The sequence below is a fragment of the Carcharhinus amblyrhynchos genome, chromosome 5 (assembly GCF_965287045.1).
Source record: "Carcharhinus amblyrhynchos chromosome 5, sCarAmb.v2.hapA, whole genome shotgun sequence".
NCBI classification, from domain to species: Eukaryota; Metazoa; Chordata; class Chondrichthyes; order Carcharhiniformes; family Carcharhinidae; genus Carcharhinus; species Carcharhinus amblyrhynchos.
The window spans coordinates 56,970,513-56,997,450 of NC_137328.1; the positions used below are offsets into that span (position 1 = coordinate 56,970,513).

The following is a 26,938-nucleotide window of genomic DNA, read 5'->3' on the forward strand; positions in this document are numbered from 1 at the left end:
TGCCTGTCAGTATAACCATTATTATAATTGTTGGGCAACCCTGAATTGCAAATGTATAACTTCTGAATCAAGAGGCAATTTGTTTTTTTTGTTTTGAAAGCTTATTAAAACTAATTCTGGCAGATGTTTGAAAATACAGCATATTCACCTTTGCATTCTGTAAAAAATCAATTTTGCAGGAATAAATATGGGACTTAAAAACATGCTGATGTATAGTTTGTGCCACCCTCAGTCACAAATTTGTTAGCCAGAATTTAGTGCATGAAATGTGTTGCCTTGTTTACTTACCATTCACCATATTAACTTTCATTTTCTATTTCTTTAGATCCGACAAACAAAAAACCTGAGGTATGCAGCTTTGTTTGTGCTTCTTTTAACGACAAAAACAAAGGTTCTTTTTATAATTTTATCTTTTATGATGCCTGGAATATGAAATATAATTTTAAAATACATTTAAAGGAAGTGGTAGACAAATTTAAGGTAATTAACAAAGGAGATGAATCCTTTTGTACACAGGGAGTAATGATCTGGAATGCAGCAAAAAGGGAATTGGATGCATTTGAAAAGGAAGAACATCACAGAGCAATGGGAAAAGGGCAAGGCAGTGAAACTAATTGGATAGCTCTCTGAAATATTCAACTCCAAGATGTTGGGCTGAGAGATTTTCAAAATTGACATGAATTCAATGAAATGAGTTTTATAGCAAATTGGTTAGGGATGAGCATGTCTTCAACGTGCCTTTCATGTTAGCCTTGGGCTGACTGCTGTATTCTTTTCCCAGGAGCCAAAATCCTTGCATGCAACAGCAGAAGAGGATAGCTTCTTCAATAAACTAGAAGAAGATGCAAGTAAAATACTGCTGATGGAGAAGAGAAAACAGTTATCAAGTTCAAATGGATTGGAGATCACTACACAAGATAGTCAAGTATGTATTTGCTAAAATGTCTTTATGGTTTCCTTGGTATTCATTTGTTGAAGCACAGTTGTGAAATTTAGTTGCCTACCACATTTTTAAGGCTGTTGGATAGATACTTTCTCATTCTTATACAATTAATAGTGAAAATAAACTCCTCGAGTGATTCATTTCTGAGAAAAAAGATTTCTATTCAGTAGCCATGTCTAAGGCTGTAACCCTCTAATAGCTTTTTAAACAGTCAATTAAACTGTAAATTCAACCCTCTGCAGAAATAATTGTAGCTTTTGAAACTGCAACTAAGCATTCATTCATAATAGCCTTTGGTGAAATGTCAACAAAGACTTCTATTGAAAATGTATGTTTTTCTAACTTACACCAGGTGGCCTGTCAATCCAAACAGTCTGGAAGCAGCATTTTTAGTAGCTCTCACTAACAGCTTCAGCTTTTTGCTTTTTCCTGTTTAAAGAATGCAGTATTTTTTAAAAAAAACTTCAGGTCATGACACTGAAGAAGACTATATCTATCTTTCAATAGCATTTACATCTACTCCATCAAATTGTGACTTCCATTTAGCAAGTTAAAGCCCTTGCAACAGTGAAAATAGGATCTGTTTGAGTATCAAGTACAAACAACCAGTTTGAGTTTTCCCTCCTCTGCCAGGACAAATTGGATCTGTTGGAAATATGGCACAATGTCCGCATCTGGGTTCCACCTACAGTTTTTAAAGGACTATACCAGACCCACAGAAGTAATTCCTTGAAGTGACTCGATACAGCAAACAGTTGGAGAAAACTAGCTACTACCATGGTACCAATAATATGTAATTGCTGCAGAAATGGCTAACAGCTATGCTAGATGTCCCGATGGAACTTCTGAGTGTTAAGTTGATTGTCAATGAATATGCTGTTAGCTGGCAGCAAACTACAATCAGAGTAATTTGTGAAATTACTAAATTTTCTACTGCCCTGTTCATACAGTACTCAAATTTCAGTTCCTCCCCATGCCCAGCCTTATGGTTCTCTTTAAAGTTTCTGCAGAGTTCCAGTTGATGTTTTGTTAAAATTTTGCAGTTGAACCATGTGGATAATTCCAATTTTTTTCTTGCAAATTTATGACTGAATTAATCAATTGGTAATGGTCCATTTTATCCAGTTGTTTTGAATGTTGTTTTTAATATAAGGCTTGTAAACATTATGCAGGATTGAGCTGCATTTTAAAAATAGTTGATCTGGCTCTGTGTAATATATACATTCGCAGAATGAAATAGCCATGTATTGGTAATGCATCATGTAAGTAATTATTAATCTCTAAAAAGACTTGGGCCCAGAAATTACATCTGGAATATTAATGATTAACACCTTTATCTGAACAAAGTATTTTTATGGAGATATTAATCCATTTACTTTAAATACATCGACACCTCAACTAAAATGGATGAAATGCAGGTAAATGTATATGACTTCACTCTAGTATCCCATAACGTAATTTCTTGAATCTATATTGGGTGATTAATGGAGAGCTGAATATTAATATGGAATAAGGAAACTTTTAATGTAATCGAGATGTACTGATTTTTCTTTTTCTGCAAATCAACAGGAAGCTATTTCCAATAATGCAAGAACTGAACAATTAAAAGATAAACTGGAAAAGAAAGATATGAAAATTCTTCAGTTGAAACAAACTGTTGTGCAGTGGGAAGTAAGTTTTTAACTTTTGCTGTTGTATTTATGAACAAGAATCTTATTAGCGTCTTACTGATATTTTCCAGCTTCCCTCCTAAATAGGCGAAATATAAAGAAGTAAAGGCTAGAAATGCTCAGCTTTTGAAGATGCTTCAAGAAGGTGAAAGTAAGTATTTTTATATAGATTGATATTTGTAAACTATGCAGGTTGACCTGTGTACAGAAAAAGTGCAGTAATAGGCTATTCAGCCTTCAGACTTGCTCTGTTGCTCACTTAGATGAGGCTTGCCCAGTCTTTTCGGGGAGGGGGAGTGTGATGCACATTTTACTCGGGCCGATTACCCAATTTTGGAAAGTTGTTGTGCCAAACTTTATTACAGATGAATTAAAAAAAAAATGAGTTAGAGTAAAAACTACTTAGCAAAAAAAACCTGTTTAATAAATAAAGGTGAGTAGTTGAGTGCAATAGGGTGAATGTGATTCTAGCTAACACTTAGTCGTGAGGTGCTCACGTACTGTTACTCACCTAGTGCAAGAATGGGTGAGAATGCATGATTTGTGTGGTGGGTGATGGTGAATGAAAACCCTGAGCCTGGGAGCGAGCAAAGTGGATACACTTTGCTCCCACACAATTTTCTCTCTCTCCTCTCTCCCCATCAGACTCCTCTCACTCTCTTCCCTCATAGTTTCTCATCTCTCTCCCCACTCTCGCACCCACACACCCTTTTCTCTCTCCCTCTCCCTCTCACACTTCATCCTCCTTTCTCTCCATTCTCCCCACACCCTTGGAGCTTCCCCCACATTGCCTCTGTCCACACCTTCTGTTCGCCTTGCACCTTCTGCCCATTTCATGCTTGCCAGCTATACCTGCACCCATTGACCTCTTCCCCATGGCTGATCTGTACCTTGGCTTCATTTACCTCTTTTTACCTCTCTTTGCTCCATATTCCTTGATCCCCTTATCACCAAAAGATCTATCTCTTTTTTAAAGCTCCAACTGTCCCAACATCTGCAGCCATTTGGCACACTGAGTTTGTATTCTAGTATCTCCAATGACTGGTGTGATACAGGTTGTTTTCCAATCTAAAACATTCAGTGCTGACATTGAGTAATTTCAATTTTGTTCATGTTGAGCCTGATTTTTTTGCTGCATCAGGGTATCTGTAACTTGGATTTATCCTTGTACTTTTAAGTCTTTATGAGCTAAATTGTTGAAATAACAACCCAAGCAAGGAAAACAGGCATCTGGGTCTGAATGAACAAGCAATGAAAAGTCAGTCTTTAACCAGTAAGATAAAAGGATTGTGAAAAGAACATGAAACATTGAGGAAAAGAGTGAAGCAGAGTGGGTGAATTCAAAGTCAAATCAGGACGAGAAATAGGAGGGAAAGGAAGGTTGGATTAAGACTTGAGACCATGGAAAAGTTTAAAATAATTACAAATGTAACTTCTCCAAAATTAATTCCACTTGGAGGAATGAGGCTCCACTGTTGTCATTGTTAATTTTCAGTCCCAGAGAGGTTGATTGGGAGAAATTAAAACTTATCATGTCATTGAAGAGAGATATGGGGCTGAAGTTTTCCTTTTCAGGTGGGAATTGTAAATTGGGACAATTTCTGATATTGCAATCCCATCTCCTGTGTGGCCTTTTCACCCCTGAGAATCAGCACCTGGCCTCAAAGCAGACTGGGGCTCAGCTCCTTTTTCTTGGACATGTAATGGGAGGCTCCCTAAATCATGCTCCGCTAACCCTTCACACCCATATCTGTTCATGTGCCACCATCCATGATGTACAGAACTCTTGAGCTCTCTCAATAATTTTGGGTAGTCTTTAAGATGTTAATGAAGTTCCAAAATAAATATTTATTGAAAAGCCACTTCAAAAAACATCCACTTCTTAAGTGGTCATAAAACTGGCAAGATCAATAAACTCTTGACAGCTGTGTCATAACCCCTGCTGAGCTGAATCCATAAATGGGATTGAGAACTCAGCCACACATGCGTTAAGAGATGCTATTGAAAGACTGTATCAACACCCCCTGATGAGGTAAATCCATTAGTGGAGTTTGAAACTCAACCAAGCATTCATGATGGAAATCCATTGACAGCTGTTTAAAAAAATTCCTTCAGAGTTTAATACATCAAAACCGTTGAAAACAGGAAGACCTCAGCCATCTGTTCAAGCTTAAAAACAGGAGAATAGATATGTGACTATCATTCAGTTAATGGATTAGATCATGGGACAAATGGCAGTCAAATCTGATTATTAATGCTGTTCAAGAGATCACATCATCAATTGGATATTGTATTTTAATGATGTGAACACTTTTCCGCTTTGACTTTGTTCTTGCCTTGCAAGAGCAGAGTTCACGACTCCTTTGAGCTGCCATGAACAAAGTTAACTATCAAAACAGGCCCAACTCATCAAAAATAGTGAGGGGTCTCTAAAATCCCTAACTGGCAATGGAGCCATCCAACAGGAGTGTGGAATGCAAGTCGTGATCTGCCCCCTTTCCCATGCCAATCAAAATAGCCAGAGATTGAGGGCGGGTCCTCGGCTTGTGGAACCTACATGCCTCCATTTCTGCTTGCCTGATGGCAGGGTGGGAAATTCAGCCGGTAGATTTGAAATTGATAGGACTTACTTTCTGCAGTGAGTTCAGTTAACGTTTACTGTGAAATACGACTTCACTGTATTCAATACATTGCAGTGGTGTGGCAGATAGTAACTTTCAAAAATCATCAATCAGTATGTGGTTCAACTTGGACAATAATGTTTCAGTGTTTGTTATTAACTGTGCATGTACCACTTACCTGAAGTTGCTGTGCTGTTTGCACAAAAATAATGGCAGTCACCATTAGCCTTTTATTGCTCTTTTAACAACAAAAGCTGGTCCATCATAACCATTTCAGAGATATTGCAAAGCTACTTTTCAGTCAACTTGTCCTTTCCCACCCTTAGCCCCCCAACAAGCTAAACATACCGCAATCTCAGAAATGATTAAAAAGCCAAAAACAGTAGAAGAATCCAGATGGAGAATGAGTTCTTCAGCTGTTGGGAAAATTGAGTTCTAATCATGGTCCAGACTTGGGTATTCGCCATTCTCCAGTACAAATAATGGATCACGTTATTTGTGCAATGCAAAGCACCTTTGAGTTATTTTGGTTATAAAATGGCATACTTTAAAGACTATTTATTCCCACTGTACAATATTCCAATAAAGTGCAAGTTATTTCAAGTTGAAAATTAACTGAGAATTCTTGTTTACTGATCAATAGAATGAAGTTTTTAATGTATTTCCTGTGTTAATTGGAGTCGTCAACGTATTTTATGGCTGATCACAGTTGCAACTGAGGTCATTGGTATGAAGTGTAGACCAATGAGAAGCCCATCGTTAAGCCATTCAGTTTAGGGTGACTGTCAGTTTGTTTTCAATTCATTAAGTGAATAACTCATAACTTAAGGGATGGACAGCTAGGTGTATTCAGTTTGTCAAAATCATACAATGTGAATGTGTATGTTAAATTCTATCCTAAATCTTGAAAATGTTAGAATCACGACAGACTTTGAACACCAAGGAATTTGTTTGATATCTTGATCAGGATCTAGTCTACATCATTTAACAAAGAACCATCACCTTAACTCATCAGTGTCCTTTTTTATCCACCTGTTTAACTTTTTCATTATTTTCCCCTTATGCCGAAAGGTCATCACCACTTTATTCTTATCTGACAAGTTGCTATATGAGTTGTTCTCCCAAAGCATTGGACAAGATAAGTGCAGTCTTCAGGTGAAATAGAGTTGGGGGATAGGAGATAATTAGACCAGAGCACATAATCATCAATCAGTCCCCATTTTAAAGTAGTCAGTTTTATCCTTATTTTGATATTTGTTCTGATAGTTCAAAAGCAAATCTTCTGGCAGAATTGGTTAGAGCTTAGGAATTAGCTGTGCAATACAATTTATTGTATTGAAGTAGATCAGATCTGAGACTTGTTGTGTTTAATTAAAGGGACATTACTTGAAGATGTTTTCAAGTAGACCAAACCAATAGAATTGTATGTTTCATAATATGCTCCTTCTCCCTCACCATCTTTTTTTCTCCTCTGTTTTCAAGTTGTTCTGTTTTTTTTGTACGTTGCCAGTATCTTGATTTGTGCTGGCTTTCTTTAGCTATTTCTTCAGTTCATTGCTCTGATCTCCTCTTGTGAGCTGTTCTTTCTTTTTGCACAGTCCAGTATGGGATCCTTTCCATGCAAGCTTTTCGGAGTACTTTTTGCATATGTTTTCCTCTTAAGGCTGCTGCTTTTAACCCTCTGCTTAAAATGTTTATTTAAACCACACATTCAAGGACTTGTGATTTCATTTTCCCATCAGATATTACATGTAACATAAGGATAGTTGTGCATTAACTTAGCAAGAGGGGGTAATTTTAACCAAAGTCTGCCATTGGCATATTGCCATAATCCGGTGCAATGCACAATTGTTTTTTCCTCAGTGGAAAGTAAACGTGCCGCGTGCCTAATAGGCAGCTGAACTGATCACAATTTTTTAGTGGGTGAGCCAGATACAATTTATTCCTGTAGTTTGTGTAATGTATAATATTTGTGACAATTAAGGCAGTATGTCAGAGTGTCTCTAGGGTATTTCCTAAATATCAGATATTCAAACGTTTTGATATTCTGCACTGTAGTGCGTGTTACAATTGTTTTACTTTATATTTCAGTGAAAGATAAAGCAGACATACTTTTACAAGTTGATGAACTCTTAACCATCAAGGATGAATTAACTTCACAGGTAATAGCAGTAATTAAAAATTATTGAACATTAGTGTTAACTGCAGTTTATAGATCATCTGCCTAACACAAGGAAATATAGAAAAGTAGCCTGAGTTAACTAAATGTTGCTCCAGGAGTATCATTTTATCTCATTGGGTTGAGATTAAAACTATGATGTTGGAGTGGGGAGTTTTATTTAAATAAGGAATATCATATAGGAAACTGCATTTGGCCTCTGACCTCCGAAGGTAAGTAGTGGAAACTCACCACTGATCAACCTGAGAAGTGCAAGTGTGTGGATGCCACCAGTCAGATTTAACCAGCATTAAAGAAAAATCAGATTTGGCTTTGATATACCATAAAACAAATGGATCAGGGATTCTCAACCTCAGGTCTGCAGTAAGATTTTGAGGGGTCCCCCAACGGTTTTCCCTCTCCACTCCTCTGATCCCCAAAAATTATAGGATCTGGGACACAGTGTTACTTTCTATCCCCAAGTCACGAGTCGACGCTGGTACAGTATTTGTTTTGTCATTGGCCCGCAGAGCATATGAAGAGCCTGAAATGCCACGCCACTCAGGAGCTCATGGTCATCAGTCCAGTATCATGATGCCAGAGACAGTGCATCCAGTCTCAGCTAGCTATTCCCACTTGGATCATTAATAACAGAAAAGAAGGGAAGTGAGAGCTGGCCCAGCAGTCACTGACTTGATTTTTGTCATTCTTAACGGCTCCAGTGACCATCTACCCAATTCTAACAATGCCAACAAGCACAAGTGAGCCCAGATGAATAATGAGCTTGAAGTACATCTGTGCCCGTTTTAAATCATCTCCACCTTTTGACAATTATTGTTGAACACCAGCAACAATTTAGTAAAACAAAGATAATATTTAATTCTAGAATACATTTTTGTATGGTAAAATACTTGTGTAGCAAGGGATTCATTTTGTAACATGGAAGGGAAGGGAAAAGGATGAGTGGCTGAAAAGGACGGTTATACAAGGGTCACTTGAGAGTAGAAATTGGTTATAAAACAAGTAATGAAAGTGACTACAACATTTTTGAGTGAGAAGAAAAACAAACCAAGATAGTACAAATCAACAATGTTAGGCTCAGCAGTCAAAAAGTGCTGTTTGCTCAGGTGTCCCAGTGGGTGAGCTGTTGTCATTTACATACTGATAACATTGGTGTTATATGTTTGCTTTTTCAAAGTATCATTCTTTGTCTAGGTTACTGGGCTACATGCAGCTCTGGAACAAGAAAAATCTAAGGTCAAACTACTACAAGCAGAGTTAACAAAATTTCAGGTAAAATACTTACCAAAGTGTTCTGTCTTTTAACATTGCTGTTAGATAACTATTAACCATTTGAATCATTTTGTGTTTTATCGCCTATTGCTTAACAAACCTCTACTTGACATTGTTAATGCCTTCTAATTCTTAAAGTCAATTGGATGCAATGAATTGTGGTACTCTGTTCTCCCCTTCTGGATTAGTTGTTCTGCCTCTGAAAAGGTAAACATGCTGATTGATAGGTCATGTTGCAGCTATAGGCAATCTTATACCATGGAAGAGACAGAACCAAGAAGGAGCAAATACTAAACAGAAGACTCATGACCGCTGCATTAATTCCTTAAAGCCTTGTTACAGCCTACGAAAAACACTTCAATGTAAAGACAAAGCCTCTCCAGGGAGGTGGTTACTGATCTCTTGTTGCATTCTAAATGATGAGTTTGGGAATCATCTTCAGTCAGTGCTGCTAACATCAGGGGAACAGCAATACTCTGTTTTTATATCAATTGTTTTCAGGCTAAAACATGGGACAGCATAGTTGCTGATCAGTCTGCAGACATGTAGAGTAAGTGCATTATGGAAAGTTTGGTATGCGTTCTTCTGTTTTGAACAAAACCTATAATCCTAAAGGTAGCAACTTACATACACGCTGAGGTATAATTAATGACAAAATGTCCCATCAGCCCAATCAGAAATATCATGATCATAACTTGAAGGAGTTTTCTTTCCTTTAATATGCAGATGTTACTCGTTTTTTTCACTGATATAGTATTGTTCATTTTAATGCATACATTGCCTCAGAATACCTGTTATTATTATGTCCAGCCAATCTTACTTTAGCAAACTCATGCATGAGAAAGAGAGAGAAACTCGGTGGCTGAGTGTTAGAAGAATAGAGTTTATAACTGTGGATTATAAACTCCGTGCACGACCATGTTGATTTTGGAATTCTTTTTGTTATTCAGCAGGCTTTTTTGTGCTGAGTGTTCTCGGTGTCTGGAGCATTCTGATGTTCTTTAGAAATTTGTTCGAACGTATTAGTGTGGTGTGCATATTATGTAGTATGATTGTTGATTAACATATTGATGTAGGAGGAACTCGGAAATTCACCCAAAATCCTTCCAAATAGCGCTCATTTCAAATCTGAATATGATTATGTAAATTTGATTATCTTGTAAATTTATAATCAGGAGAGAAAAGAATTACTGAAATTACTGATATTAATCAGTGTTTCTTCCCCATTGTATCTCTGTTGCACATCAACAGTTGATGACTAGCACCTGCTGCATAAAACAGTTGAAATGCAAAGCAAATTGTAGCTTTTGTTCATTAGTATAAAACGTGTTTTAACTTTTATTGAATTACATAAAGGAGAATGTTGTTGCTTCTTTTAAAAACACTCATTAGAATTTCTTCTAAATTACTAAGTAATGCAGTAGGACAGGTTAATTCTTCAAATGTTCCACAGAAAACATTGACTAAATGTACTTATTTTCTCTCTCTCTTGAAATCTGCAGGGAGGCAAGAAAGGGAAGAAAATGTCTGAATCTGACCACTGAAGGTCGCAGCATTTACATACTGTGAAGCCCAGGGCAAAAAAAAACATTAAAAAAACCTTCCTTCAGGGTGCCATCGTAGAAGTTTCTAGTTTTTTCATAACCATTGGATTTTACAATTGATTTATTTTGCAGTTGTTTAAAACTTCGTGAAAGCTCTTCTCACCTCACACCATAGAGGGGGGGAAGGTGGGGGCTGGTATCTTTAAGTTTCCTTTTGATGAAACAGTAATGGTATCAATAGCTGAATGATGTTTTTGGTGCTTAACTGCTGCTGTAGTGCTCCTGACGTTTAAAGTAATGAATTTTCTTGTTTTTCAAAAAATTAATTTTGATTTGTGATTAGACTTGTACTTTAGACAGAGTTCCCTGCTATTTAATAAGTGAGAAAATTGTTTACACTATCTCTATCAACTATATGTGACTGCTGAGTGTCCAATTTGACAAGTAGATTGAAACTAAAAATGTGCAAAATGATGTGAGGTTAGAGTGTGGTGCAGTACTGTTTTTTTTTAACCTCATGAGAGCCATTTTAGACAAGTAAAAGAATGGCTGAGAGTGGGAGATGAGAGGGAAATAAATAATTTCTAGCAAAATTAATTTGTGTGGTTTCAATACGCTTCCATTCACTACTCCATAGTGTAAAAGGAATGAAAAATGCTGGTCATCCTATAAAGGGAGAAGTTGAGCAATATTTTCAGAATAATGTAGGAAGGGTTCAACATTGTGGTCCTTACTACATTTGATCCTAGTGTTAAATGAAAAAATTATCCAGGTTCCCAACAATCCTTATCTTGCTTAAGAGCATGTACAAAATGAAAGGGCATTTTTAAGTGACCCAGGCTTTATTTTCGAAATACAAAATAGTTCCCATTTTGGTGATCAGTATTGAAGCGTGTTAAAATGCCAAACTTTTAATACCAATAAATTAAAATTTAATTCACCCAATCTTGACATATTTTATACTCGTGTGCATGAATGTGTGTGCTTGTGCATATATTAGGAATGGACCTGGCCCGCACCCTGTGAAAGAATTTTTTAAAACATGCACATTTGTTTCAAACATTTTCACTCAGCTGACACCAATACTGGGTCTTGATCAGATTTTCTAGCCCTGTGGTTGCCTTTTAGATAGGTTATCTTAGTCAAACCCAATTTTGTCTATTCGTGCTGAGGCAGAACAACAATTTATTTCCCCTGGTGTTCACAATCATAGGCAGCTCTCGAATAGATTGAAGCCTGACCTGAACACATTGAACGTTTAATATCTAAAATACTTGATCAAGTTTATGATCAAAGCCATTCAGTAGTTTAAATTTTTATTCCCACGAAACTCATCTCCAAATTCCGAGGCCTGGGCCTCGGCATCTCCCTCTGCGTCTGGATCCTGAAGTTCCTAACTCTCAGACCACAATCGGTAAGGATAGGCAACAGCACCTCCTCCACAATCATCCTGAACACCTTTGTCCCACAAGGCTGTGTTCTCAGCCCTCTACTATACTCCTCATACATCTATGACTGTGGGGCCATATTCCCCTTCAATTCGATTTTCAAGTTTGTTGACAACACCGCTGTAATGGATCAGATCTCAAACAATGATGAGATAGAGAATCTGGTGAATTGATGCGGCAGCAATAATTTCTCCCTCAATGTCAACAAAACAAAGAAGATTGTCATCAATTTCGGGAAGCGTAAATGAGAATGTGCCCCTATTTACGTCAACGAGGATGAAGTAGAAAGGGTCAACAGCTTCAAGTGTTTGTGTCCAGATCACCAACAACCTGTTCTGGTCCCCCCATGCCGACATTAGTTAAAGTCCACCAATGCCTCTACTTTCTCAGAAGACTAAGGAAATTTGGCATGTCAGCTTTGACTCTCACCAATTTTTACAGATGCACCATAGAAAGCATTCTTTCTTGTATCACAGCTTGGTATGGCTCCTGTTCTGCCCAAGACTGCAAGAAATTACAAAAGGCCGTGACAACCATCATGCAAACCAGCCTCCCATCCATTGACCCAGTCTACACTTCTTGCTGCCTCAGCAAAGCAGCCAGCATAATTAAGGATCCCATACACTCTGGACATTCTCTCCTCCACCTTCTTGCATCAGAAAAGAGATACAAAAGTCTGAGGTCACATACCAACTGACGCAAGAACAGCTTCTTCTCTACTGTTGTCAGACTTTTGAATTGACTTACCTTGTATTAAGTTGATCTTTCTCTACACTCTAGCTATGACTGTAACACCACATTCTGCAAACTCTTGCTTCCTTCTCTATGAATGGTATGTTTTACCTGTATAGCACGCTTGAAGCAATACTTTTCACTGCTAATACGTGACAATAATAAATCAAAAATCAAACACTGCGCAGAATGTATGTTTCATAAATCATGTGCTGATGCCATATGGAAATACTGATAATTAAATGAGGAAGTGGTTGAAGACTGATGTTTCTCTCCTAGGAACTATTGACATATGCTTGCTCAACATATGCAAAGCAATTGGTATTCATCCCCCCCCCCCCCCCCCCCCCAACCCCACATTGCTGATACTACAATTTGTTCCCTCCTTGTATTTCTTTCTCTTTCAGGTCTACCATTATCAACCCCTCAAACGACCCATGTTTGACCATATTTTGTCCTTACAAACTGCCATCCCAGCTTCACATTTCCTTCCCTCTTAAATCCTGTAACATGGTGTTGCCTGTTAATTCTCCTCTTGTATCTCCATATTTAAACACCACCAATATGGTTTTTGCTCCACAATAAGTGCTGAAATAGCCCTAATCAAAGTGACAAATGAAGTTTTATATGACTGTGTGCCTCCATCCCTCCTTGCTCATCTTGCCTTGTACTTCACAACAATGTAGCTTTGACATGGTTAATTACACTATTCCCACCTGTCTAGCTAGGTGGGCTTTCCCTCATTCTTGCCTACCTAGTCATAACCAGGGAATCATCTGTAATGGCTTCTCTTGTTGTTCATGCACTGTTGCCTCTGGAGTCCCCGAAGATCTATCCTTGGTTCCCTCCTGTTTTTGCCAGCATCATCTCAAAATGTCATCCCATATATCTAACTCCCTCATCCTTTGAAACAACCTAATGAACTTTTTCTATACCATATCTTTCCTAAATGTGCCCAAAATCAGATGCAATACCTCAGTCGAGTCCAAATGTTCTTCATAACTTCCTTGCTTCTCTCCTGTGTGTCTCTGAAGAATCCCATGAGCTTTATTAACCAGTTCACAGTCGACTGTGTTAATGATTTGTGCACGTGTACTCCCAGGTCTCTCAATCCCTGGAACACCTTTAGAATTGTATGTAGTTTCTCCTTATTCTTCCTACTAAAATGCAATTTTTTTATACTTCTCTGGATTAAATTTCATGTACCACTTATCTGCTTATTCCACCTGCCTATCCATGTTCCTTAGGGATCTGTCATAATCATCCTTAAGTTAACAATGCCTCCCAAATTTTTTTGGTAAATTTTGAAATTGTGCCCTGTACACCCAAATCTAGGTTATTGCATGGCAATGTCTCTGCCAATCAATCAGTACCCTTTATCCTGAAGTATAAATTGTTTTCAGGCTTTGCACTAGCAAGTGACTGTAATTGATATGTATCAAGAAAAGGGCCGAGTATCAATCTCTGGAGAACTCTACTGTGCCCCCTTCAGCCTAAAGTACAACCATTCACCACTTTCATATCAATAACTATATAATGCTTCTTCAAAACTGCAGAGAGGTAAAAGTGTGGTGTTTTTTATGCTGTTGGAGAAAGGGGTGGAGCAAAGGAATAGGTTAGTGGGCAGGAGAGGTTAAATGACAAAGATGTCATGGAACACAAGACAAATGGAGTGGTAATGATAGTCTTAAAGCAGCCTTGTCCAAATGTCAGCCTGCAGGTTGGATTCTGGCCCCAAGAGAGAAAATCTGTGAACACCAGTGATGGTGAGTTTTCGACAGAAGAACCTTCTTTTGGTGGGAGGACGAGTGCCAAGTCCTTAAGGGTGGACCAGAATACCAGGTGGCAGTGCCAGGTCCCCCAGCTGCTGGATTGGGGAGTGAGATGGTACAGGGCATAGGGAGGGAAATGGAGAAGAGATTGGCATATGTGGCAGAGAATGGGGATTGAGGGAGTGAAGGATTGGGTATCTGAATGCATTGGAGTGAGGGATTGAATTGTGCATGTGGGAGTAAGGGGGAGAGAGGAATGTGTGGGGAATTTAGGGGTTGAGCATGTCTGTGCACTCACCCACTCAAGCACACATCAGCACATACACCTACTTTTGGTGGGTGAGTAAGTAAGCACTTGACACTAGGAATGAGCCTGTACACACACACACACACACACACACACACACCCTTCACGTTCTGGTCATTTTTATGGATTACTCTTTTTAACAAGAATTTGTTCTGATTTCTTTATTTTTGTTTAACAATTGTTTCCCAACATCCAACATTTTTTTAAAATTTGTTTTAATTATAAACTATATATATTTCCTCCTTGAAACCATTTAATGATTCTGCCATGCTATGGGCAGCAAGTTCCACAAATTCACCACCATCTGCAAGAAGTAGTTCCTCCTCAGTTTTAAATCTATTGCTTCTCCACCTATATATCTGTGGCCTCTTGTTGTAGATTGCCCCATGAGAGGAAACATTTGGTCTACATTTACTCCATCAATCTCTTAAAATTTTATATACCTCAATCAGATCCCCTGTCATTCTTCTAAACTCCAGCGAGTATAAGCCCAAACTGTTAATCTATCCTCATACATCAAACCTTTCATTTCCTGGAATGAATCTGGTGGACCTCCTCTGAATGCTTCCAGTGCCACACTTCCACTGCTCAAATGAGACCAAAACTGGACTCAAAACGCCAGATAAAAGCTATAAGGCAGCAGTGCTACCCTAATGCACATTAGAACGTTTGATTACATTAAAGATGCTATATGTGTTTTCTCTTGTTGACCAGCCACCACCAGAAGCTAAAGATTGAACTTGTTGGCATGAACATTAAAACTCAAGACCTTAGCCAGATCTCCCATTTCTTCTCTGACAGCAGATGCTGTTGATAGAAGGTGGTGTACCCAGCACTGTGGAGATGGAGGATCTAAAGACTTGGTGCTTGAGATAGAAATCCTGTGTCAGAATGCAGTCTACAGCAGGTCTGCAACTTGAGTTTCCACTTTCCTTTTCCTTTCCTCACTCTGCAGGGGTGAGGAATTTCTGACATTTGGTGGATTGTCACCTCTAAAATCTGCCATTTCAAATATATGTTCCGACTTCAGAGACTAATGCGGGGCTTTAAAAAATTGTAACTTTGCTGCTAGCCAGTGAGAGCAGGATTGACTGAAGAGTTATTATGGGAGAAAGAGAGGATGAATTTGTTTCCAACTCTGTTCCATAACTGTTCCCAAAATCCCAAATGTGGTTGTCTTCCCGTGCCAGACTCGACACAGCACACACCTAAGACATGCTGTGTTGCTCACACTGTGATTAAAACAGTGACCATGGGAGATGCCCCCCCCACTTTCCCCCATTTCTCCCCCATTCCTTTCCTCCCTGTCCCTCCTTTTCCTTCCTCTCCATTCCCCTCCCTCAAGTCATCTCCTCATTCTCCTCTGCCTCCCATCCCATCTCCCCTCACTCATCTGTGCTCCTTCCTAACCCCACTCCTCCCTAGTTCAGTATGTTCTGTCCCTTCATAACGAGGTGACTGGAAGGTCAACATGCCAACTAGATCAGGTATTTTCAATTTAGCATCCGTTACAGGTAAAATAATACCTCTGAGACTGTTAGTGAGTCAAACTACAGTAGCTTTTATTTCAAAACTCTGGTGTTTATTCCATAGTTTTGGGAGAACTGGTTCCTTACAATGGACTACGAGACTTCTCATAGAATGCAAACACAAGTGGGCATTTATGCATTGAGCTCCAGCAATAATCATGATTCAAAGTTCCAATTCCTGCCAGATCTCCAGGTCTTCCTTTTTGGTCGTGATGCAGCCCCAGATTTAACCACGATTCACAATCCAACTGGCAGCTGCAGTCATGACACAGTCTTCAATCCAGTCACGATTCAAAACCCTTCTGCAGCAGTACTGGCATCCCTGTCTTTGAAGTTACTTGTGTGATTGTGGCTGTCCCAGCGGGAGTCTTCCTGTTAAAAGCTGGTATCGCCATCTGCCATCAGCAGCTGTCAAAAGCCGGTATCGTAAACTACCATCTGTGTAACAATGTCCAGCTAACACAAATAGGTAAGATTTTCAAAGTCTACAAAATAACAGCCACATTAAACTATCTGTCTTTATAAAAATGAGAGTTAAAGCACGTAATACATGAACAAATAACTTATATTACTCCCAAGAGCAGTAGAGGCTTGAGAAGATCAGTAACGTAGGGTTATGTTTGTGAGCGAGGGGGATTGAATATAAAAGTAGGGAGGTCTTGCTGCAGCTGTATAGGGCATTGGTGAGGCCGCAGCTGGAGTACTGTGTGCAGTTTTGGGCGCCGCACCTGCGCAAAGATATTTTGGCCTTGGAGGGAGTGCAGAGGAGGTTTACTCGGCTGATACCGGAGTTGAGGGGGTTGAGCTATGAGGAGAGGCTGAATAAACTAGGCTTGTACTCATTAGAGTTTAGAAGAATGAGGGGAGATCTCATTGAGACGTATAAGATGATGAATGGGATGGATAGGATAGAGATGGAGAGACTCTTCCCGCTCAAAAAAGACAGTAGGACTAGGGGGCACAGCCTCAAGATAAAAGGGGGGCGGTTTAGAACGGAGTTGAGGAGGAACTTCTTCACTCAAAGGGTGGTGAATCTCTGGAATTCTCTGCCCGTTGAAGTGGTGGAGGCTGCCTCGCTAAATATTTTTAAGACGCTGGTTGATGGGTTTTTGATAAGAGAGGGGATTCAGGGTTATGGGGAGAGGGCGGGAAAGTGGAACTGAGCCGCGACAGATCAGCCATGATCTTATTGAATGGCGGGGCAGGCTCGAAGGGCTAGATGGCCTACTCCTGCTCCTATTTCTTATGTTCTTATGACATATTCTAGGTACAAAATCCATTAACCCTTTCCCTTCTTCAGCGCCCAAAATTGAAACCAACTGCATTCATCTCAATATTTTTCCAATCCATCCATTTGAAGTGGCTGAGAAGCATTTGCATTTACCATTGATGATCAATGCTATAGTTTTCCAGCCCCTCATATTGTAAGGACTTTACCACTTTGCACTATAATGTACATGATTCTTTATTACAAAAAATCTCAGAACTTGACCAAAATTTCATTGACCACTCATCCCTGACTCTGGAGCCACTTTGCTGGTTTAACAATGCTTCCCTCTCCTGCTACCAAATTCTGCTTTAGCCATTCATACATCATCTGGTGTATTTCTTTCTTGATGCTTTCTTGTGACTTGTATTAATATTATTTTTGTTATTTAATTATCCCTTATGCACCACCTAATCACTTCTGTGGATTTTCTTCCTCAGCCCCTTTTCCCTTGTCTGTGGCTTCTAATAATTTGCTTGTCTGTAATATCTTCTAGTTCTGATAAAAGGACATGGACTAAAAACATCAACCTGTCCTTTACTGTTTCTCTACAGAGGCTGGCAGACCTGAATGTTGCTGGTATTTCCTGGTTTTATTTCAGATTTCCAGCATCTTAATGTTTTGCTGCTAGATTTTTGTGCCACTGAACTATTGACCTGCCTACTCCAAGTCGCAGATACAATGTGCATAGAACTAGTTAACATTTATAAGGACTTCGTTCAACTCTGTTGCATGTTTATCCATTCTCATTCAACACTCAAGAAAACTTGAGTCTTAGATAAAGTTGCCACAGTCCCAGATGACCAAAGGCTGCTCTCTCCCTCAAAGAGGAGAACTGACTGGTGATTTAACCTGAGGATCACACATCTCAGGACAAGGTTCAGAAGGCAGGACCTTCATGAATAACTTGAACAGGTATGAGAATTGACCCCATGCTGTTGGTATTGCTCCTCATCACAAACCAGCTGTCCAGCCATCTGAGCCAACCAACCCATGTCCTTAGTGCTAAAGTGATACTGAACATAACTTATACGCCAAGAATCTCTGATATTCATTAAAGTTAATTGATTATTTAACCATTTAAAAACTGGGTCAGGAATTGTTGGCATTTTAAATCCTAGACAATTGATTTATTATATGTTAGTAGAGGTGGGAAAAGTTAAAGATGAAAATATTTTTCTCAAAGGTAATGTATAAAGTAACACAGTAAGCAGTGCTGCCATATATTGGTCAATAATGGTATTGCTAAGAATGGTCCAGAACTTTGGCATGAAGCTCATCTGTGTGACTGCAATATGTGCCAAGTTTAATGCCATTGCAGGAAAGTTTGCATTAAATTTTTAAAAATCCAACTGATCTGTTACCTATTGCTCTCCATAAGATTATCAATTAGAGTTCAATAAAGATGCCTCATTTACAGTTACAAACAGGTATAGAATCAACTAAAACTGAAAAAAGTACTTACAAAAATACTTGCATTTATATATGACCTCTCATAACCTTAAGTTTCCCAAAAGTGCTTTACACCCAATGAAATCCCTTTAAAGTGCAGTCACTGTAATAATGTAGAGAATTTAGCAGCTAGTTTGTGTATGACAGATTCCTGAAACGGTAATATGATGTCTAGATGATCTGTTTTTAATGACAGTGATTGAAGGATAAATGTTGGCCAAGAAACCAACAGTATCACCTCTTCCCTTCAAAATACTGCCTTTGGATATTTTATATCCACCGAAGTGGGAAGATATCTATATCTATCTTCCAACCAGCTCACCATCTCAACTTTGACATTGCACAAATGATGTGGAGATGCAGGTGTTGGACTGGGGTAAGCACAGTAAGAAGTTTCACAACACCAGGTTAAAGTCCAACAGGTTTATTTGGTAGCAAAAGCCACAAGCTTTTGGAATGCTGGCTGCACCTTTGCCAGGTGAGTGGGAATTCTTTTGCTACCAAACTTCTTTGTTCTTATTGCAAAGAAATTGTAGTGGATATTTATTGCTTAACTGAGATTGTGATTTTAAATTTTTACTCATCGCTGTCCCTTCCTAATTCACACTGGTATACTCACCCCTCTCAGTTCATACTGACACCTTTCTTGTCCCTGACATTCTTCTCAGCCGAGGGCTCAATTTCTGCCCCACCACCAAAATAAACCCCATCAGTCTTGCAGCAGACACAGAGGAATTCATCAGGCGAATGAGTCCGCGGGAGTTCTTCCACAAACCCCAAGAGGCCAACAGCGAACACAATGAGAAAGCCAATGAACCAGAACAGCCGACAGGGATCCACAGTGCAGCAACTGAAGAAGAAAGAGTCCAATTAGACTCCTCCAGAAGGCCGCTGCCCTCGACTGGACATGTATGTGCAAGCCGTCAGGAGGTGCGTCAACATCAGATTCATCAACCGCCCTCTCAAGACAGCCCCAAACAACAACGCAACGCCATCCACGCTCTCAAGACCAACTGCAACATTGTCATCAAACCAGCAGACAAAGGACGGGTTATCATCATACTGAACAGAACGGATTACTGCCAAGAAGTGTACCAACAACTGAACAACGAGGAACATTACAGACAGTTACCCACAGATCCAACCAAAGAACACACCTGTCAACTCAACAGACTGATCAAGACCATTGATCTGGATCTTCAGAACACCCTCCGTGCTCCTATTCCACGTAACCCCCTCGTTGGAGATCTCTACTGCCTCCCGAAGATACACAAGGCAAACACACCCGGCTGTCCCATCGTATCGGGCAATAGGACCCTGTGTGAGAACCTCTCCGGCTACGTCGGGGGCATCCTGAAGCCCATTGTACAAAGAACCCCCAGCTTTTGTCGCGACACTACGGACTTCCTACAGAAGCTCAGCACACATGGAACAGTTGAACCAGGACCACTCCTTGTCACAATGGATGTCTCAGCGCTCTACACCAACATCCCCTACGACAATGGCATTGCTGCAACTGCCTCAGTACTCAACGCCAACAACTGCCAGTCTCCAGATGCAATTTTACAACTCATCCGCTTCATCCTGGACCACAATGTCTTCACCTTCAACAACTAGTTCTTCATCCAGATGAATGGAACAGCCATGGGGACCAAATTCGCACCTCAATATGCCAACGTCTTCATGCACAGGTTCGAACAAGACCTCTTCACTGCACAGGACCTTCATCTGATGCTATTCACTACATTGATGACATTTTTTTCCTTTGGACTCATGATGAACAATCACTGAAACAACTGTGTGATGACATCAAAAAGTTCCATCCCACCATCAGACTCACCATGGACTACCCTCCAGAATCGATTGCATTCTTGGACACACGCATCTCCATCAAGGACAGTCACCTCAGCACTTCACTGTACCTACCACAAGCCCATGGATAACCTCACAATGCTCCACTTCTCCAGCTTCCACCCTAAACACGTTAAAGAAGCCATTCCCTACGGACAAGCCCTCCGTATTCACAGGATCTGCTCACATGAGGAGGATCGCAACAGACACCTCCAGACACTGAAAGATGCCCTCATAAGAACAGGATATGGCGCTTGACTCATCGATCAACAGTTCTGATGTGCCACAGCGAAAAACCGCCCTGACCTCCTCAGAAGACAAACACGGGACATGGCAGACAGAGTACGCTTTGTCGTCCAGTACTTCCCTGGAGCGGAGAAGCTACGACATTTTCTTCGGATCCTTCAGCATGTCATTGATGAAGACAAATATCTTGCCCAGGCCATCCCCACACCCCCACTTCTTGCCTTCAAACAACCGCACAACCTCAAACAGATCTTTGCCCACAGCAAACTACCCAGCCTTCAGGAGAACAGTGACCACGACACCACACAACCCTGCCACAGCAACCTCTGCAAGGTGTGCCAGATCATCAACACAGATGCCATCATCTCACGAGAGAACACCATTCACCAAGTACATGGTGCATACTCTTGCAACTCGACCAACGTTGTCTACCTGATACGCTGCAGGAAAAGATGTCCCGAGGCTTGGTACATTGGGGAGACTATGGAGATGCTACGACAACGGATGAATGAACACTGCTCGATAATCACCAGGCAAGAGTGTTCTCTTCCTGTTGGGGAACACTCCAGGGGTCATGGGCATTCGGCCTCTGATCTTTGAATAAGCATTCCCCAAGGTGGCCTTCACGACACACAGCAGCGCAGAGTTGCTGCGGAGAGACTGATAGCCAAGTTCCATACACATGAGGACAGCCTCAACCGGGATCTTGGGTTCATGTCTATCTGTAACCTGAATGACTTGCCTGGACTTCCAAAATCTCACTAACTGTTCTGGCTGGAGACAATACACATCTCTTTAAACTGTGTTTAATGCTTTCTCCATTCACAGTGTCTGTTCCTTTAAGACTTGATTACCTGTAAAGACTCGCATTTCAACCATTATTTTGTAAATTGAATTTGTGTCTTTACATGCCCTGTTTGTAAACAGAACTCCCACTCGCCTGACAAAGGAGCAGCAAGTGCTCCGAAAGCTAGTGACTTTTGCTACCACATAAACCTATTGGACTTTAACCTGGTGTTGTGAGACTTCTTACTGTGTTTACCCCAGTCCAACGCTGGTATCTCCATATCATTCTTCTTGTTCCCATCTACTGTTCAGTTCACAGATCCAGAAGCAAGGGAAGTCCAACATCACCAGTTGAATCTACCTGACCATGAGGAACAAAACTTTCAAAAACACATCTTTAAAAAAGGGTTCTCCTTCATAATTCATTGTACTCTAAGGAAAAATTGTGTTGTCTCAGTGAACTTAATTTAGAATAGAATTTTAGAGCACAGAAGGAGGCCATTCAGCCCATCGTGTCTGCACCGACTCCCAAAAGAGTTACCTAGCTCTTCCGATTCTCCAGCCTTGTGTTCATAGCGCTCTAAATTCATCATTTTCAAATATATATCCAGTTCTCTTTTGAAACCTCCTATGGAATCTGCTCCACCGCTCTCCTAGGCAGCACATTTCAAATCCCAGTAACTCTCTGAGTAAGGAGATTTCTCCTCATCTCACTCCCATTCCCTTGCTGACCATCTTGAATTTGTGACCCCTAGTCACTGGCATAGTAACCACATTTGGAATATTGTGTTCAGTTCTGGGCACCTTATTTAAGGAAGGATATTAAAGTCCTAGAAAGAATGCAAAAGAGATTTACTGGAATGATGTCAGGAATGAGGAATTTTAGATACAAGGAATGATTAGAGAAATTAGACTTGTACTCCTTGGAAACAGAATATCCTTCTTTACCCTGTCAAAATTGTTCATAATTTTGAACATCTCAATTAGGTCACCTCGTAAATCTTCTCTGCTCCAAGGAGTATGAGTCTAATTTCTCTAATTATTTCTTGTATCTAAAATTCCTCATTCCTGGTATCATTCTAGTAAATCTCTTTTCCATTCTTTCTAGGGCTTTAACATCCTTCCTTAAATAAGATGCTGGGAACTGAACACAATATTCCAAATGTGGTCTGACTAATGATTTGTGGAAATGTCACACCACTTCCTTGCTTTTACACCCTATGTCTCTTTTTAAAACCCAAGGATCCAATAAGTCTTAATAACTGTTTCAACTTGCCTGACCACTTCCAGAGAATTTTGCACTTCAGCCTCGAGTTTCCACTGCTTCTGTACTTCCCTCAAAGTTGTATAATTGAGCCTGTATTGTCTCCCACTGTTTCTTCTATCAGAAATGCATTATCTTACACTTCACTGCATTGAAATTCATCTGCCAGGAGTCTATCCATTTGGCCAATTTGTCAATTTCCCTCTGAATTTGCTCAGCATCATCCCCACAATTCACTATTCCCTCTACTTACTTTCATCTGCAAATTGAAAGATTTTCCCCTCAACACCCTTCTCTAAATCATTTATATAAATCAGAATCCTACAGTGCAAAAGGAGGCCATTTAGCCCATCACACTGGCACCAAAAATATTCCCAGCCTGGCTCCATTCCCATAACTCCATATATTTATTCTGCTACTATGGATCAATTTAGCATGGCCAATCAACCTAATCCGCACATCTTTGGAGTGTGGGAGCAAACCAGAGTACCTGGAGGAAACCCATACAGATAAAGGGAGAATATGCAAACTCCAAACAGACAGTGACCCAAACTGGGAATTGAATCCAGGTCTCTGGTGCTATGAGGCAGCAGTGCTAGAGACTATGCCACCGTGTCACCCACCAGAAAAGGCAAGGGTCCCAACACTGATCCCAGGAGAACACCACTTTCAACTTGTTACCAGCCTGAGAAATGCCCATCAATGTCTACCCTCTGTTTCTTATCTCTGAACCAACTTTTAATCCATGTGGTCCAGGACCCGTCGACCCCAAACGTTTCTAATTTGCTAACCAACTAGCCATGTGGCACCATAACAAACGCTTTCTGAAAGTCCAAATATAAAACATCCATGGCACTACCCTCATCTACTGCCTGTGTCACCTCACCAAAGAACTCTACTCAATTTATCAGACAAGACCTGCCCTTGACAAAACCTCTTGACTATTATTTACAGCGAACTGTATATTTATCTTATCCTGTATTGTAGCCTCCATCAGTTTTGCCACTAATGATGTCAAGCTGACAGGTCTGTGGTTTCTGGGTCATCCTCTGCCTCTTTCTTAAATAACAGCATCACATTTGCAATCCTCCAGTCCCCTGGGACTAATCCTGTGTTCAGAGAAACCTGGAAATTTCTGTCAATGGCTCTGCAGTTTGTTCCCTTATGTCTCTCAGCAATCTAGGGTGCATCTCATCTGGGCCTGCCGATCTCTCTACCTGGAGTGCTGCCAACTTTTGTAGCACTCTTCTTTATCTATCACTGTACTGCTCAGTTGCTCAACACCCACATTTTCAATTGGTCCATTGTCACCACCTTCTAATTTGGTAAAGACAGAAGCAAAATACTAATTTAGTGCCTCTGCTATACCCTCCGCTCTAGTGAGCAGTCTGTCCCTGATGGGCCCCACCCTATTCTTCACTAATCCTTTACCATTAATACTTCTGAGAACATTTTATTATTTTTTCCAGCACAGACTGCTGTCCTTTCCACATGTTTCCTCTTAGTCTTTATTCCAGCCTTAGCTTCCCTCCTTCATTTGAGATACTTTTTCTGATTTCTATTGCTTTTATTATTCTGTCCGGCATGCTTCCTATGCCTCTTTTTCCTTCTTTATCTTCTCATTAATATCCTTAATCATCCAAGGTACTCTACATTTGGATGCCTCGTATTTATTTTTCATGGGAATGGATCTAGCAAGCACATGATACATCTTTCCTTTGAAAGTCTTCCATTTTTCATCCACTGTTTTATCCAGCAAAATGCATTTCCTATCAACCTACTCTAATTCACCTCCTAGACTCCGAAAATTTGCTCTTCTCCAGCTGAGATCTTAATACGTGACTGATTCTTGTCCTTTTTCAACATAATGTATTATGATCATATTTCTCAACTGCTCCCCCACCCTGACGTTCTCCATCTGACCTGCCTCATTTTCTAGGATCAGATCCAGCACAGCTTCACCCCTCTTAGGACGAAAGTTCTGCTGTACATACTGCAGCAATTTTTCCACTTCCATGCCCCACACTTTAGTCTTTTCCCAGTCTGTCTTAAGGGAATTGAAATCCCCAACTACCACAACCTTTCTTGTCCTGCAGGTATCCATAATCTGCCTACAAATGTTCCCTTCTATTTCTTTCCCACTATTTGGAGATCTATAATAAATACAAAACAAGGTCACTGCTCCCTTCCTATTTCTCATCTCCAGCCATATAGATTCTAATTCAAAAACTGCATCTCCTTCAAGGGCTCTGATATGAAAATTGACAAATACTGCTACACTTCCTCTCTTTTTACCCACCCTGTTTTCTACTAAAAGCCTTATAAACTGAAATGTTAAGCATCCAGTCCTGTTCTGGCTTGAGCCACATTTCTGTCAATGCTACTATGTCATATTCCCCAGAGCAATTTCTATTTCCAGTTCCTCAGTTGTGTTCACTATACCCTGTGCATTTACATGCATACAATTTAACCATGTCCTTATCTGTTTCTTGATTTATGAGGTGACCATTTTTTTGCTCACTGTGAACAGTCAAGCTTTCCCTCACTTCCTTTTCCCGTTCCCCATTTTCTCTCTTTTGCTCTCATTCATACTTCCAAAACTATGCCCATTAGCCAACCTATACCCCCCGCCCCCCCGCCTTACAAGTTTAAATCCACCTCCTCTACACTATTTACTCTCTTCGCCAGGACATTGGTTTACAATATGATATCAAGAACACATTAGTTAAAGGGCTTCTTAAAGGGAACAACTGTTTATTTCTGCCAGCCCTTTATAAATAGACTATGTCCAAACATTGCACCTTTTTCAATCAAATAAAAGTTTGGAGCATAGCCATTCCCTGGTTAATTCTCCATGGTAATGCCTTGACCAATCAGACTGCACTTGCTTGGTTTGAATTTTAAAAAAGCTTGGTAGTTAACTGTTCTCTAGTGCATTCTACATGGCAACACTTCGACCAATCAAAGTCCACTCGCCAAGCAATCAACACCCTCCTCATGGAGAATGAATTGTTGTTCCCTTCGAGATTTTCAATTATTGTGATTCTGTCCTGATGGGTGCAAGACGAAAACCATGTCTTTTTTATTCAGCAATACAAAAGTTTACAAACTGAAACAAGAAATCTTCTCTCCAAATAAAAATTAAATCCATGTTTTGTTGACTGCTATATATTGCAGATTACAAATATTGACTGGACTTGATATTCCTGTTAAGAATTCATCTCCCAAAAAGGATACAGCATGAAGAACAACCATTTTCACACCTTTAGTTTATAAACTTTTGTATTGTTGAAAAAAGAGACATGGTTTTATTTTGCATTCATCAGGACAGATCACAAGAAATTCACGGGAAAATCTGTTGAGTGAGGGGTATAAGCTCAAATAGAACTGGCCTAATTATCAGTTCTTTGATGCCTTGTATGTCCCTGTCCATAGTTTGTACATACAGAATAATTAACCCACCCTTCTGGCAACTCTGACCTTTGTAAAATTTAGAGTGTTTTTTTTACAATTGACCTAAGGAGAGCAGGATTGAAATTGTTTCATTCTACAGGAAAAATTTATAATTTAAGTTTATTACAACAGTCTTTAGACTGCAAAAAATCTGCTCCTTTTCTGTGAAGTGCAACAAGACATGTAAGTGCAATATAAATACAAATTTTTGAAGAAAGCACTGTATATAAAGTACCTTGGGAAATTTGAGTGAACTGATTGTCTTACTAATGCAAATAAGGACTATAATTAAGTTTCACACTTTGACAAAGCCAGTAAGGATGGCTTGTTGCTTGTTAAGACATTGATCAGTCACATCTGGAGTAATGTTTGCAAACCTCGTTGCCTAATCAATGTAAAGATAATATTGCCCTGGGGAGTACAAAACTGAGCAACAATTTCAAGAACTTTAATGGCAAAGACAGATTGTACCTGTTTTCTTTGACAAAATAAGACTTTGAGGTGATCTATATTAAAGAGAATAAATTGAGCTAAATTCTTTTATCGCTGTGCTGAAGGGTTCAAATACTTGATTAAAAAAAAGGAGATTGAATGGGAGATGA

General features: G+C 39.8%; 1 protein-coding gene across 1 annotated transcript in view; it reads left to right on the forward strand.

Annotated features, from left to right (window-relative positions):
* The window catches only part of gkap1 (G kinase anchoring protein 1), a 38,105-nt gene extending 25,513 nt beyond the window's left edge, over nucleotides 1–12,592 (forward strand). The window contains exons 5-11 of the mRNA XM_080188847.1: nucleotides 326–348; nucleotides 782–925; nucleotides 2,513–2,614; nucleotides 2,701–2,764; nucleotides 7,326–7,396; nucleotides 8,608–8,685; nucleotides 10,188–12,592. Coding sequence (XP_080044973.1) covers nucleotides 326–348; nucleotides 782–925; nucleotides 2,513–2,614; nucleotides 2,701–2,764; nucleotides 7,326–7,396; nucleotides 8,608–8,685; nucleotides 10,188–10,229 — 524 coding nt within the window. The 3' untranslated portion in view covers nucleotides 10,230–12,592. The remainder of the gene's footprint in view (nucleotides 1–325; nucleotides 349–781; nucleotides 926–2,512; nucleotides 2,615–2,700; nucleotides 2,765–7,325; nucleotides 7,397–8,607; nucleotides 8,686–10,187) is intronic.
* The last annotated feature ends 14,346 nt before the right edge of the window (nucleotides 12,593–26,938 follow it).